This window comes from Mercenaria mercenaria, chromosome 9 (assembly GCF_021730395.1).
Source record: "Mercenaria mercenaria strain notata chromosome 9, MADL_Memer_1, whole genome shotgun sequence".
NCBI classification, from domain to species: domain Eukaryota; kingdom Metazoa; phylum Mollusca; class Bivalvia; order Venerida; family Veneridae; genus Mercenaria; species Mercenaria mercenaria.
In genome coordinates, this window is record NC_069369.1 from 44,889,226 (window position 1) to 44,901,968 (window position 12,743).

The window sequence follows — 12,743 nt, forward strand, 5'->3', positions numbered from 1 at the left end:
TACCTTGTAAGAATTTTTTTTTCTTTTTGGTTAAATTTCTTCGCTTTGTTGTTCCTGTCCTTTGGACTTAGATACTTTTTCTGAGGACCTTCTTGTCTGCAATTGCAATGATAACAGGTGAGCGATATAGGGCCATCATGGCCCTCTTGTTTGGTCCAATCTTAATGAAAGTTAGTCAGAATATTTGTCTCCATGTAATCACTAGGTAAAACATGTTTACTCTGTTATGGTGTGTTACACAGGTGAGTGACCTAGGGCCATCTTGGCCCTCTTGTTCGGAAGGAAGAAGGGGAAATGAAAATAAGCTGTGTCCTTCTGTCCATTTGTCACAATCTGCATCCAGTTAGGTAACTTAGCCACAAATCAAGGGATTTTTAATTTGACCTTCTGAAATTTTTTAAATAGTACAGATTTTGTAGTCACCCAGTCATCAGGTATCAGCATCAGTGTCCATGGAACAAAAGTTTTGCATGTAAGGAGGCCTCTCAAATTCTAGAATGCTTGAATGCTTTCTAAGTTCACATATGTGTTTTGCATCATGAGGTGACCTCCAAGGGCAAGTTGTGTAACTCTAACTTTTAGTTTGTCAAAGAAGTGCCCACTTTTAACATAGAAAATGGGTTTGAAAGTTTTGTGTTTGAATAGCAGATTTCTGACAACTGCTTGACTGAACGCTTTCAAATTCATCACAAGTATTCAGCACCATAAAGTGATCTTTTAGAGCAGGTTTCATAACCCTTGCTTACATTTTCTCAGAGTAATGCCCCTTTTTAACAGAAATTGTACGTAGTTCTAAATGTAAGCATGTTTCTCAGACAATACTAGGATTTTTTGTGTCCCTCAGAATTTTTGATAGAGCACTTAAGAGTTGTCCTTGTCTGCCCATCTGTTTGAATTTGTGTCATTCGTATCACCAAAAATATTTGACCCAGAGTCATCAGACCTCGGAGGATTGTTATTCAGCACAGGAAGTTGTGAGCCGGGGGTTTTAATTTGGATCTCACACAGCCAGACCAAAGTTATGGCTCTTGACTTAGTCAAAAATATGCATAAAGAGGGCCTAAGTTTGTGTCACATGTATCTCAAAAAGTATTTGACCCAGGATCATAAGGATAGGAATATTACTTAGCATTTGAAGTTGTGCACCTGGGATTTTGTTCCAGAATTCCAGTAATGGCCCTTTATTGTCAAAAATATGCATAAAGTGGATACAAGTTTGTGTCGCTTGTATTTTAGAAAGTGTTTGACTGAGTTATAAAACATTAGGAGAATGTCATAAAGCAGGTGAAGTTGCACACCTGGTGTTCTGTTTGGGATTTCACTCAACAAGACCAGAGTTATGGTCCTTGACATAGTGAAAAATACACATAAAGTGCTTAATATATCTTAAAAATTATTTCACCTAGTCTTGAAACAATGTACAGTGACAGGATTGGGGGGCACCTGGGTCCTATGGACATCTAGTTTCAGTTTTCTCTCTTTATTTTTTACACAGAGTATACCCTAAAAGTACTAAAAAAAGTATTATATGAATAACAGTCTCTTGTTCTTTTTTCAGGAGTTAACCTATAGAGAATCACTGCACTGTGTACAAACGGCATTTACCATCCTGTCTGGACAAGGTTCTGTGCTAAATATAGACCCTGTCATATTTTACAAACATCTCTACAAGAATTTGTTCCATGTCCACGGAGGTAAAGTTTAGTCAGCGGTTTAAGCTTGTCTCTGTTGATCTGGCCATCTATTTCCATACTCATCAAAAAAACTTACATTGAAAACATTCATAACACTAAAGGAAAATGCTGTTTAGCTTATCTGAGACTGTTGGTTGTCTATTTGTCCATCTTCCACAATTTCTTTAAAGAATATCTCCTCGAACGATTGTGCCACTTTCAACCAAACTTCACATATATGTCTTCATAGATGGTCTTCTTGCAGGAGTGATCAATGCAAAGTCTTATTAAGCATGACTTGTCCTGGTTTAGTGATGTTGGTTTAGTGATACTTAGCCCTTTATTTGTCAAATTTTATATTTTGGCAACTTCTCTTACACCATTGGGCAGATTACCACCAAACCTTACAGGAGTTATCAGTGCCAAGCTTAGTAATACATGTCATCAACCTGTTTGAATTCAGTCATCTTTGGCAGAGTTATGGCCCATGATTTATCATATTTTACAGAATTTACACTACTTGCTGTAAAAAATTAGACAATTTGACTGTATTTTACCAAATTCACAAGTGATTAGTGTGAAGCATAGTTGCATATTACCATCATGTTATGATTAAATGATTTTCAGCTGAGTCATGACCCTCGTCTTGTCAAATTCTTTGTGAAATCATTATTGAGTCAGCTAAGCGCTGAAAGCATTTGACGAGTCCTTGCTGTCACCCGATTTCTCATTCTCATTAAATGGCCTCATAACACAGCGAATAGATGTAGTTCCATTAGATTGTCTTTAATTTCTAAGAATTCATTGATCGGATGAAGTTCAGTTATGTCAATACCATTTGCTATGACCAGTATACGATGTAATCTGTCAAATGTATGAAGTATAATTGTGCTTTACTCGAATAAAGCCACGTATTTTCTTCCGCGGTAACTCATTAAGCATAAACACGCATAACAATTCTGCGGGATTTGGTAATACATTTGCGCATATGATTATGGTGACTAATTTTATGCCCTTTTGTCACAAAATAGCAATTATGATATTCACAAATTCAAATAAAAACTGCATATTAACTTATTAGCCAAATTATCCATTTGTTACCCTGTCCGTTTCAAAAAATAATCTTTAAAATCATTGTGCAAATAAATTTATTGCGCTGTGCATTTCATGTATTGCACAGGCTTACCAAGCTTGCGTAACATCCAGCGAAAGACAAAATATAGTTCCAGAACATACTGCTAGTATTTTATTGAGTCGGGTACCTCTGAAAGCATTGGAATGTCTCTTATCAAAGAGTTTACCACATCGGTGAAATTAAATTATGACAGCTTCATTTTAAATGGCCCGAATAAGATATGTGCAGTACGTTAATTCTTCCGCAAAGTCTCGCAGATGAATCCTAATAAAATTCTGGGCACTTGTCGGCGAACACACGTGACCTGTTTATAACAATGCTTCTACGACTTTGCACTTGAAAATACAAACTTCAGTTCACCAAAAAATACTACAAAGATCGGCCAGATCAAAATTATGCAAAATCGCGAGTGGCGAAAAATGCAAACGTCTGCATACAACTTCGTTCTAAATCGTAACCTTTCTGGAATTTTGACTGGTTCGGATAATTTGCTTACGATTCAGGTCGCAAAAAAATGAAACCGTCACCCATTCTGCATTTCATGATGACACATGGGTTGAATTTTGCATCAGTAAGCGGATAAATTATCAGGAAAAGAAGCTCTTACTGGTTTGTTTAATTACTACTGATTTTAAAAATGATTTTATTTCTTATTTTTCGAGAAATAAACAAATTGGCGAAACATTAAATTGTATTTTCTTGTTAGTTTTTGAAATTGAAAGTAGATCGCCTATGTTAGACTGCTATGACGAAACAAAACAATTTTTTTTTATGAAATGATTTAAATAAGACCTAATATCACCGTAAACTTCAATGTCAGATACTGCCAATTGCTGCTAAACTGTTTTCTTGTCATCACAATTTGTAAAACATATTGTTATACCCCCACCAAACATGTTTGGGGGGGGGGGCTATATAGGAGTCAGTTATGTCCCGTCCCGAAATCTATTATCTCAGTTACTACTACATTGATTTGATTCAAACTTGAAATAGATGTATCACCTTATCACCTACATCATGTGACACAAGGTGCATAACTCTGACACCAACTTTTCATGAATTATGCCCCTTTTTACTTAGAATTTAAGGTTAATTTTGATGCATTTTCACTATTTCTCAGTTATTACTATATGGATTTGATTCAAACTTAAAATAGATGTACCACCTTATCACCCACATCATGTGACACAAGGTGCACTCTGACACCAATTTTTCATGAATTATGCCCACTTTTAATTAGAAGTTAAGGTTAATTTTGATGCATTTTCACTATATCTCAGTTATTACTAAATGGATTTGATTCAAACTTAAAATAGATGTTCAACCTTATCACCCACATCATGTGACACAAGGTGCATAACTCTGACACCAACTTTTCATGAATTATGCCCCCTTTTACTGAGAATTTAAGGTAAATTTTGATGCATTTTCACTATATCTCAGTTATTTCTAATTGGAATTGATTCAAACTTGAAATAGTTGTTCCACCTCATCACCCACATCATGTGACACAAGATGCATAACTCTGACACCAATTTTTCATGAATTATTCCCCCTTTTACTTAGAATTTAAGACTAATTTTGATGCATTTTCACTATATATCATTCTGATTGGCTTAGAGCCAAAGGGAAGTAACCTTTTTTTTTAAACTTTTGTACTAAGTTACTTCCCCTTAAATTCCATGAATTAGACTATTTTTAGAAATTCTGTTTTGAGATTTTCAATATTTTAGGTATTTTTCTAACTTTTTTGTTATTATGCTTGTGTAAAACGTAAAAACATTCTTCTATGATAACATGTGTTGGTAAGACACTTTTTTGTATTCATTTTTAGTGTATCTCTTAAATTAGAGATTTTTATATTTACCTCATCCCTCATCCTGGGCACTATGTATATGTATTACTTAAATGTGCCGAGGAAGCCCAGGATGAAGTACTCCAAAGACATGTAAAATTTTGTTTTAAGTATAAAGTTTTTTTTACGTTTTATATTATTCTAAGTATTTTTAAAAATTCTTATGGTTGATAGTTGCCATTCTTCTGTGACAAGACCATATGGTGGGGGTATAAGTCACTCCTGAGACAGTTCTAGTTGACACTGGAGATTTTGGCGGTATAAAGAAAAGTGTAATCGTATCCAGATATAATATTTTGGGTAAATATCAAGCTGTGTTATGAAATTTTAACATTCAAGTAACAGACATGATAGATGTTATTGTAACAGAAATGATTCTAGAATTTATTTTTATAACACATACATAGAATCTATATCAGACTTATATTCTAGTCCTGAGGCATGACCTGAAAGTAAAAATATGAAGTGACAGTCATTCATGCTTTGGATATTGTAATACTAAAAAGAATCTAGGTTATATTTAGAAAGTGAAACATAAAATTGTCAGTTAGAAATCGCACCAAAGGCTGTATCAAGGGTCTACATTTTCAAAATTTTCTTGTGGTGATACCCCAAACCCTACTTGCAGGAGTGGGTATCCTCCCACACCCTCCCCCATATTGCCGCTTTACAGTTTAATACGTTTGCCCTTTTACCACCTGCCACAATGCGCATTTCAAAATCTGACTGCAGTTCAAAGCGGGAAGCAACACCCCTCCCCGCACCCACCCTGCTACCGACCACGTAAAAATGGCTCAAACATTTTTCAGCCCAGTCTGGGCCTGTCTGTCTACATGAATCAAAATGGATAATTGAAAGTGCATGGACTTGGGGACTACTGACATGGTTTTGAAGGGGTTAACAGGTCTGAAATAGAATAAGTGATGGTTTTAACTAAAAAGAACTGCATTTATTAATATCGGTTATCTTTTCCGAAATTGGTAGCTAGTCCGAGTAACTTCCCTTAGTTTCGAATGCGCAATTTTCCTGTCAGTGTAAACATTCATGACACTATATATTGACACTCAGCAACATTTACATATCTTTAAACGCAAAAGTAAGTATACTTTAAATTCACATCACTTGTAATATGATTGAACAATACCTAGCGTGTGACACGGTTATCGCCAGGCCAGTTATCTGTAAAATATCTGAACAGTTTTTAGTTTGTACTTTCAACATTTTTATTTTTGCAAACCACTCTTCAATTTTAGAGAAATATATTGGGTTTAAATACTTGTATAATGTCAATCAAAGTTTTACTAGGCATCGATTGAATGTCAGTTTCATCTAATGTAACAAAATCTCTGTTCAGTACCAGTACATCAACCATTAGCCGACTCTCAAGCCCTTCAGGCCTTTGATAATTCGTGGGGGATTAATTTTCGAGGATTTCGTGGTTCAGCTGAACCACGAAATTAAGTCCCAACGAACAAATTATGCCGACAATGTAAATTATACTCAGTGTCGCCAAAAAGACAACATAGCCGTCCGATCTGGTCCGTACTTGTATGCATGCGGCAGTACTGACCTGCAGCTTTCGTGCAGTTTATGGAGGCTCCATGCATCAACGATAATCATATGTATGCATTGGAACAAAACCCGTGGATTGATCACGACATGCTTGTCAAAGTAAAAGTAGATACTAAAAAAAGAAGTTTGAAGTAGCGTCACATGCCAACCGCATTATGCTGCGGCTGTTATTTGATTTTTTTCGGTCTGCTGTTAATATTTACTGACATGTAGTAAACTACTACTACTTTGGGATTATTAGTCCCCTACTGGTTGAAAACCAGTTTAAGGGACTATAGGAATGCACTTTTCCGTCTGTCCGTCTTTCCGTCCTTCCGCAATTTCGTGTCCGGTCCATAACTCTGTCATCCTTGAAGGGATTTTAATATTACTTGGCACAAATGTACCCCATGATGAGACGACGTGTCATGCGCAAAACCCGGACCCCTGGCTTAAAGGTCAAGGTCATAGTTTGAGGTCAAAGGTCAACAGGGCTTTTCCTGTCCGGTCCATAACTCTGCCATCCATGAAGGGATTTTAATATTACTTGGCACAAATGTACCCCATAATAAGACAATGTGTCATGCACAACTTTCAAACCCCTAGCTCAAAGGTCAAGGTCACACTTGGCAGTCAAATGTTAACATGATATGAACAGGGTCTGTTTCGTGTCCGGTCCATAATTCTGCCATCCATGAAGGTATTTTAATATTACTTGGCACAAATGTTCCCCATGATGAGACGACTTGTCATGTGCAAAACCCGGACCCCAAGCTCAAAGGTCAAGGTCACAATTGGAGGTCAAATGTCAATAGGGTTTTTTTCCTGTCCGGTCCAGAACTCTGTCATCCGTCAAGGGATTTTAATATTACTTGGCATTAATGTTCCCCATGTCGAGACGACGTGTCATGCGCAACACCCAGAATCGTTAATTGGCACATGATCACAGTCGCTAATTTCCTGTTGAGTAGATTGCAAATTTGGTAACCATGGTAGCGCTGTTTGACACGTGTAGGTTTTAAATGTTAGAACAAAATGGTACTAGATCTATTCCTGTGGAAATTATGAATTTTTTACCCCCCGACAAACAAAGTTGTAAGGGGGGGTATAATGGTTTCAGGTTATCTGTCTGTCTGTCTGTCCGTAGACGCAATCTTGTGTGCACTATCTCTCCTTATCCCCATGACAGAATTTAATGAAACTTCACACAAGTGATCAGTACCAACAGTAGTTGTGCATGGGGCATGTTAGGTTCTTTTAGAGAAAAAATTTGCAGAGTTATGGGACTTTGTTTTTTTGTTACTATACTATATACATAGACACAATCTTGTGCGCACCATCTCTCCTCATCCCCTTGACACAATTTAATGAAACTTCACACAAGTGATCAGTAACAACAGTAGTTGTGCATGGGGCATGTTAGGTTCTTTCAGCGACAAAAATTGCCGAGTTATGGGACTTTGTTTCTTGTTAACTTACTATGTACATACAGTCTGCATATGCAATCTTGTGCGTGCCTAATCTACCAAACCCTTACACACAATTTAATGAAACTTCACACAAGTGATCAGTACCAACCCTAGTTGTGCATGGTGCATGTTACATTCTTTTAGATAAATATTCTGCATAGTTATGGGACTTTGTTTTTGTTACTATACTGTATACATACAGTCTATATGCATACAGTCCACATAATTATGCCATCTTGTGTGCGTCAAATTGCAATGTACTATGTCAGTGCATGCGGTGGGGGGGGGGGGGCAGGGGGGGGAGTACATTCATCACCTTTAGTGATAGCTCTAGTTTTTTCAAAAATTGAAAATCGACGAATTTACATCCCCACGAAACAGCCATTTTGACCAAAACCACGAAATTTTGTGCCGATGAAATTAAATGATTTCACAGTATGTGCTACTTCTCTTATACCACAAGTTAGAATTCCACCAAACTGCACAGGAGTTACCACTGCCAAGCCTAGTTGTCCCCTACCTTTTTCGAAGCAAAAAGTGGGACATAGAAATAGGTTGCATCCTTCCTGGGCCATAACTCTGGTCTGACTGTGTGAGATCCAAATTAAAACTCCTGCTGCACTGCTTCCCATGCTGAACAATCCTGTGAGGTTTGATGACTGGGTCAAATACTTTTTGAGATATGAATGATACAAAATCAGACGGATGGACGAGGGCAACTCTAAATGCTCCCCGCCAAAAATTACTAAAAGAAGTTGTTTTTAAAATAACACACCATTAAAAGTTAATTCTACTGTTGTTCAATGCAGAGCTGCCTACATAACAACTGAATGTAATGCTGCATTTACCTATATATACCATTATGTTATATCTTGTGCCTGGGTTTACATTCTACAAATCTACAATTGTTCATAGCTTTTAATATCTAGGTATTCATCTTACTTAAAACATAATTTCATTTTTAAATTAGTGGGAAAACTGATATAACAAGAGCTGTCTCCATAGGATGACACATGCCCCCGATGGCACTTTGAATGAATAGTTATAGCCGATGTTAGAGTTTAGGACCTTTGACCTACGGACCTGGGTCTTGCGCGCGACACGTCGTCTTACTGTGGTACACATTCATGCCCAATAATTTTAAAATCCATGCATGAATGACAAAGATATGACACGAATGCACTATCATGAAAAATGACCTTTAACGTCTAAGTGTGACCTTGACCTTTGAGCTACGGACCTGGGTCTTGCGCGTGACACGTCATCTTACTGTGGTACACATTCATGCCAAGTTATTTGAAAATCCATCCATGGATGACAAAGATATGGACCGGACACGAATGCACTATCATGAAAAATGACCTTTAACGTCTAAGTGTGACCTTGACCTTTGAGCTACGGACCTGGGTCTTGCGCGCAACACGTCGTCTTACTGTGGTACACATTCATGCCAAGTTATTTGAAAATCCATCCATCGATGACAAAAAATATGGACCGGACACGAAAATTGCGGACAGTCCGACAGACAGTTCAAAAACTATATGCCTCCCTTCGGGGGCATAAAAACATGTATTGTACTTTATCATATAAAAGGGAGGTAATTTCATGTATGATCAAAAAAATAAAGAAAGTTAACTTGGGTGCCTGTGACCTTGACCTTTGCACATAACACAATGCCTTGTAATGGTGAATATTTATGCAAAGTTTTTAAATATACACAAATGCATAAAAAGGTTACAGACCAGAACAAAAAAAATTACCAAAAATACTCTAAAGTGATCTTGACCTTGGTGAGCGATACAGGGCCTTCATGGCCCTCTTGTTTGTTTTTGTTTTCACTTTTCTTGACCAGAGTTATGGCCCTTGACTTAGTCAAAATATAAAAGTTTGTGCTGCATGTCAAAATGTACTTGACCTAGAGTCATAAAAAAAAACAAGTTTTGCATCAGGTGTTCTCATTGGGATTTTACTCGGCTAGGCCAGAGTTTTGGCCCTTCACTAGTAAAAAATACACATGGACTTCTTAGGTTTGTGTTGTAAACATCTTAAAAAATATCAAACCTTGAGTCATAAAACCATGTACAGTGACAGGAGTGAGGGGCATCTGTGTCCTATGGACACATATCTAGTTTATTAATTACCTCCCTTTAATATGATGAAATATTTCATTATATTTGTACCCCCCGACAACAAAGTTGTAAGGGGGGGTATACTGGTTTCAGGTTGTCTGTCTGTCCGTCCGTCCGTCTGTCTGTCTGTCCGTAGACGCAATCTTGTGCGCTCTATCTCTCCTTATCCCCTTGACAGAATTTAATGAAACTTCACACAAGTGATCAGTACCAACAGTAGTTGTGCATGGGGCATGTTAGGTTCTTTTAGAAAAAAAATTTGCAGAGTTATGGGACTTTGTTTTTTTGTTACTATACTATATACATAGACACAATCTTGTGCGCACCATCTCTCCTCATCCCCTTGACACAATTTTATGAAACTTCACACAAGTGATCAGTACCAACAGTAGTTGTGCATGGGGCATGTTGGGTTCTTTTAGAAAAAAAATTTGCAGAGTTATGGGATTTTGTTTTTTTGTTACTATACTATATACATAGACACAATCTTGTGCGCACCATCTCTCCTGATCCCCTTGACACAGTTTAATGAAACTTCACACAAGTGATCAGTAACAACAGTAGTTGTGCATGGGGCATGTTAGGTTCTTTCAGAAAAAAAATTTGCAGAGTTATGGGACTTTGTTTTTTTGTTACTGTACTATATACATAGACACAATCTTGTGAGCACCATCTCTCCTCATCCCCTTGACACAATTTAATGAAACTTCACACAAGTGATCAGTATCAACAGTAGTTGTGCATGGGGCATGTTAGGTTCTTTCAGCGACAAAAATTGCAGAGTTATGGGACTTTGTTTCTTGTTAACATACTATGTACATACAGTCTGCATATGCAATCTTGTGCATGCCTAATCTACCAAACCCTTACACACAATTTAATGAAACTTCACACAAGTGATCAGTACCAACCCTAGTTGTGCATGGTGCATGTTACATTCTTTTAGATAAATATTCTGCATAGTTATGGGACTTTGTTTTTTGTTACTTTACTCTATACATACAGTCTATACATACAGTCCACGTAATTATGCAATCTTGTGTGCGTCAAATTGCAATGTACTGTGTCAGTGCATGCGGGGGGTACATTCATCACCTTTAGTGATAGCTCTAGTTTTATTTATATTTCCTTACCGATTTAAAAAATAAAATCACATTAAATCTTTAAAATACAGATATTACCATTTGAAAGCATTCAATAATTATAAATTTCCAGACATTTTAAAATTTCATTAAGTCCTCATGAATTATATGACATATAGTTAAAAAAAATTATATTTTAATTATTATGTGATGGCGTGTGCATCTGTCTATCTGTCTGACCATCGGTCATAATTCGTGTCCAGAGCATAATTTTATAACCATTGAAGATGTTGACTTTTAACTTGGCATATAGGTAGATGGCGATGAGAGGATGTGCAGAGTGCTTGAACCAGCATCTATTTGGGTCAAAGACCAAGAAGCTAAAAGGTCAAAATTGTCTGTCATATTTTGTGTCCAGAGCATAACTAAATAACCATGCCAAGTATTGACTTCAAACTTGGCATGTAGGTAGGTGACGATGAGTCAGTGTGCAGAGCAGATGAACCGGGTCTTTAGATCAAAGGTCAAGGTCACAAATTGAGCTCAAAGCTCAAATCTGTCTGTCATATTTCAGGTCCGGAGCATAACTTATTAACCATTCAAGGTATTGATTTCAAACTTGGGATGTAGGTAGGCTGTGATAAGACGATATGCTGAGTGCATGAACCAGGGTAGGTCTAAGGTCAAGGTCACAGCAAGGTCAAATCTGCCCATCATATTTCGTGTCCAGAGCATAAAATAAAAGTTATTAAAGGTATTGACTTGAAACTTGGGATGTAGGCAGGTGGTGATGGACAGTGTGCAGACTGCAACAATCTACATACACCCCATGCCCAGCTTGTTTGAGCTCTTGTTATACATTGTTAGTATATTGCCTTATAACTTAGAAGATGGCGTGCAGTATGTTTTTTTGTGAAAAATATCCCTAGACATTGGTAACTCTGTTACAAATTCTTGTTATGTATGTCTTTGGAATGTTACGGTTCAGTGATATTCCCTGGAATTATGGCCCTTAATTTGTGGCATTTTGCAATTTCTGTATGGTAAGCGGTGGGAGACATGTTTTTTGTGAAAAAAAGCAATCTCTAGTTCAGCATGTGAAGTTGTGCAACTGGAATTTTGTTTCACTAGGTCACTAGATGTAGTAAAAAATTAAGGGCATGCATGTATCTCAAAGAGTATTTGATTTACAGTTGTAAAGCATAGAGGGACTGTTATATAGTAATTGAAGTTGTGCACTTGATGTTATGTTTGGAATTTCACTCAACCAGACCATAGTTATGGTCCATGACACAGTGAACAATTCACATAAGGTGCTTAAAAATTTGTGTTGCATATATCTTAAAAAATATTTGATCTATACCTATGAAACCATGTGAAAAATATTATTCAGCATGTGAATTTGTGTACCTGACTTTTGTTTTGGAATTTACTCTGCAAGACCAGAATTATGGCCCTTGACATAGTCATGAAAATGCATTAAGGGCATACAAGTTTGTGTCTCGTGTATCTCAAAAAGTATTTGACCTAGTAGGGTCATAAAACAACTTATTTCACCTAGTCATGGTGTAGGGGTACCAGTGTCCTATGGACACACATCTGATTAAACTAAAAGTGGCATGTTGTAGGCAAGCAGATACTAAATCATAATTGATTGCTAATTTCAGGTATCACATCACAGGATGTTGGGGTAGTTCTGCAGTGTTTAGATGTCATGATCAGCAAAAGGAAAAGACAGGTATGTATGTGGGTGTAGCATTTTTCCAATCATTGTTGTTAAATAAGTGTAACTTGATGTTCTAGAACAGAAAAGGGTATCCAATTATAGTATCAAACAAAAGATTAGCTC

General features: G+C 37.0%; 1 protein-coding gene across 1 annotated transcript in view; it reads left to right on the forward strand.

The window, feature by feature from the left end:
- Positions 1-12,743, forward strand: part of LOC123547002 (nucleolar complex protein 3 homolog) — a 323,445-nt gene that overhangs the window by 212,460 nt on the left and 98,242 nt on the right. Inside the window, exons 15-16 of the mRNA XM_053551318.1 lie at positions 1,559-1,694; positions 12,562-12,632. Of these exons, the coding sequence (XP_053407293.1) occupies positions 1,559-1,694; positions 12,562-12,632 (207 nt within the window). The remainder of the gene's footprint in view (positions 1-1,558; positions 1,695-12,561; positions 12,633-12,743) is intronic.